Source organism: Littorina saxatilis, linkage group LG8 (assembly GCF_037325665.1).
Source record: "Littorina saxatilis isolate snail1 linkage group LG8, US_GU_Lsax_2.0, whole genome shotgun sequence".
NCBI classification, from domain to species: domain Eukaryota; kingdom Metazoa; phylum Mollusca; class Gastropoda; order Littorinimorpha; family Littorinidae; genus Littorina; species Littorina saxatilis.
Genome location: NC_090252.1, coordinates 22772511 through 22774853, shown reverse-complemented (window position 1 = coordinate 22774853; position 2343 = coordinate 22772511). Strand labels below are relative to the sequence as shown.

At 45.2% G+C, this 2343-nt stretch overlaps 1 protein-coding gene across 1 annotated transcript; it reads left to right on the top strand.

Annotated features, from left to right (window-relative positions):
* Positions 1-652: 652 nt before the first annotated feature.
* Positions 653-1231, top strand: LOC138974262 (histone 24-like). Its single transcript, XM_070346981.1, has one exon. The coding sequence runs from the start codon at positions 653-655 to the stop codon at positions 1229-1231; it is 579 nt and encodes a 192-aa protein (XP_070203082.1).
* Positions 1232-2343: the final 1112 nt, after the last annotated feature.

Sequence of the window (2343 nt, the reverse complement as noted above, 5' to 3'; positions counted from 1 at the left end):
AAATACTACGGTATATTTTTGGTGTAAAATTCCCATGTAAAGCGAAGAAAATGGAAATTGAAAAAATAGTGGGTATAAAGAGGGATTTGGCTCAACTCCGCCAGGAAGAGATTTGTGTTTTAGCCAGGTCAGAAAACTGATCATACTGACTGCAAATGTCATGTTCAAAGGAAAAACGTTTTATCAGTTGGAAGACTAAACGTCATTTTAATTAATAAAAATAAATTTTTATCATCAACCTGCTGATTTTGTGTCTTTTGGAACGATTTTGTGTCATGAAGTTGTTTCTACGGGTTGAATGTTGGGAGGTTTTCTGCTGATTTCTTTGCGCAGAGAGCGAATTCAGACTCGCAAAGTATACCAAATTAAAGGTAATCTTTAGCAGATTCTGGACATATGCAATGTTTACATAATTTAATGCTCCGATGAGTAGCGCGAGCAAGAAAACAAGTGTCAACAAACACAAAATCGGCTCGAGGAGGCCGCGCGAGGGCTGCATCGGCTGCGGCTGTGTGCCGCTTTCAATGCAGCCCGCGCGCTGTCTATAAATACGGGCGAAAGTCCTGTCAGAGTATCATTCGCTCAGCTCCCTCGCTAGCAAACACATCGCTCCACATTTCTTCGTTCGCTTCGTCGCTACTTCTCGATCAACATGTCTGATGTCGCCGCTCCCGCTCCGGCCAAGAGCCCCGCCAAGAAGGCCGCAAAGGCCAAAAAGCCCGCAAAACCCGCAGACCACCCCAAGTACATCGCCATGATCGCTGCCGCCGTCGGCGCCCTGAAGGAGCGTAGTGGCTCCTCTCGTCAGGCCATCCTCAAGTACATCATGGCCAACTACAAGGTCGGCAATGAGGTGACCAAGATCAACGCCCGTGTCAAGACCGGCCTGAAGGCTGGCGTCAAGGCTGGCACACTCAAGCAGGCTAAGGGAACCGGTGCCGCTGGATCCTTCCGTCTGGGCGAGAAGAAGGTCGCCGCCAAGAAGCCCGCCAAGGCAAAGAAGCCTAAGGCCGTCAAGAAGCCCGCTGCCAAGAAGGCTACCAAGTCTCCTGCCAAGAAAGCTGCCAAGCCCAAGAAGGTCAAGACTCCCAAGAAGGCGGCCACTGCCAAGCCCAAGAAGGCAAAGTCTCCTGCCAAGAAGGCTGCCAAGTCTCCTGCAAAGAAGGCCGCCAAACCCAAGAAGGTGAAGACCCCCAAGAAGGCCGCTGCCAAGAAACCCGCAAAGAAGTAAACGGGTTTTTTGCTAGACGCCCACTTGTCGACACTTCTGCTCCCGGTCCTATTTTTAGGACCACCCTCATTTTCACAAGAGAGATGGAAATCTCGTTGCCAATACTGTTACATGTTTTTGTAAATGTCTTGTGTGTGTGTGTGTGTATACGTGTATCAGAGCTTAGTCAAAGGGCTTTCCCTTTCGCATAATTCCTCCTGCCTGTTAAAAAAAAGGCAGAGAACCTTACCATGTCGGCGTCCTTGCATGCATAGTGCTTTAAAATGTCATGTTACAAGAAAGAAGATACACATTGTTTGCGCAAAGATTGCTTTTATCCGTCGTGATTTTGCTTATTGATTGATCTTTCTTTATTTATTTATTTGGTGTTTAACGTCGTTTTCAACCACGAAGGTTATATCGCGACGGGGAAAGGGGGGAGATGGGATAAAGCCACTTGTCAATTGTTTCTTGTTCACAAAAGCACTAATCAAAATTTTGCTCCAGGGGCTTGCAACGTAGTACAATTAATGTATTACCTTACTGGAAGAATGCAAGTTTCCAGTACAAAGAACTTAACATTTCTTACATACTGCTTGACTAAAATCTTTACAAAAATGGACTATATTCTATACAAGAAACACTTAACAAGGGTAAAAAGAGAAACAGAATCCGTTAGTCGCCTCAATTTATTTTTGCGTGGTTTATCTTACCCCTGAGCCATCGTGAACCCGTGTGATCCAGTTTCCTTTTTTCACAACATAGTCGTCAGTAACTTGAATGCGACTCGATGTGAGCTTATCTGCAATAGCACGTTATTATGTACCTCTGACTATGCACGAAACAAACGGCTGTGGTTCACGAGAACTCTGGCGATGGCTTTTGACTGTTCAGAGGAACTGGCGATAGGCATAAACCGTCGTCTGCTACGAGAACCACGACCTTGCGTGACCCTGCTTCCGGCCTTTTCTTTTTTCAAACTTTCAAAACTTTGAATTGTACTGATCTTGTCTTAATGAAAAAAAAATTCTTTTGTGATTTGAGAATGTTTGTGTAACAAGCTGTCAATTTATTATTTAGATTTTAAAAGTTAGGTCTAGCGCCAAAACGCACCACGGTCCGATTGTCTAAGA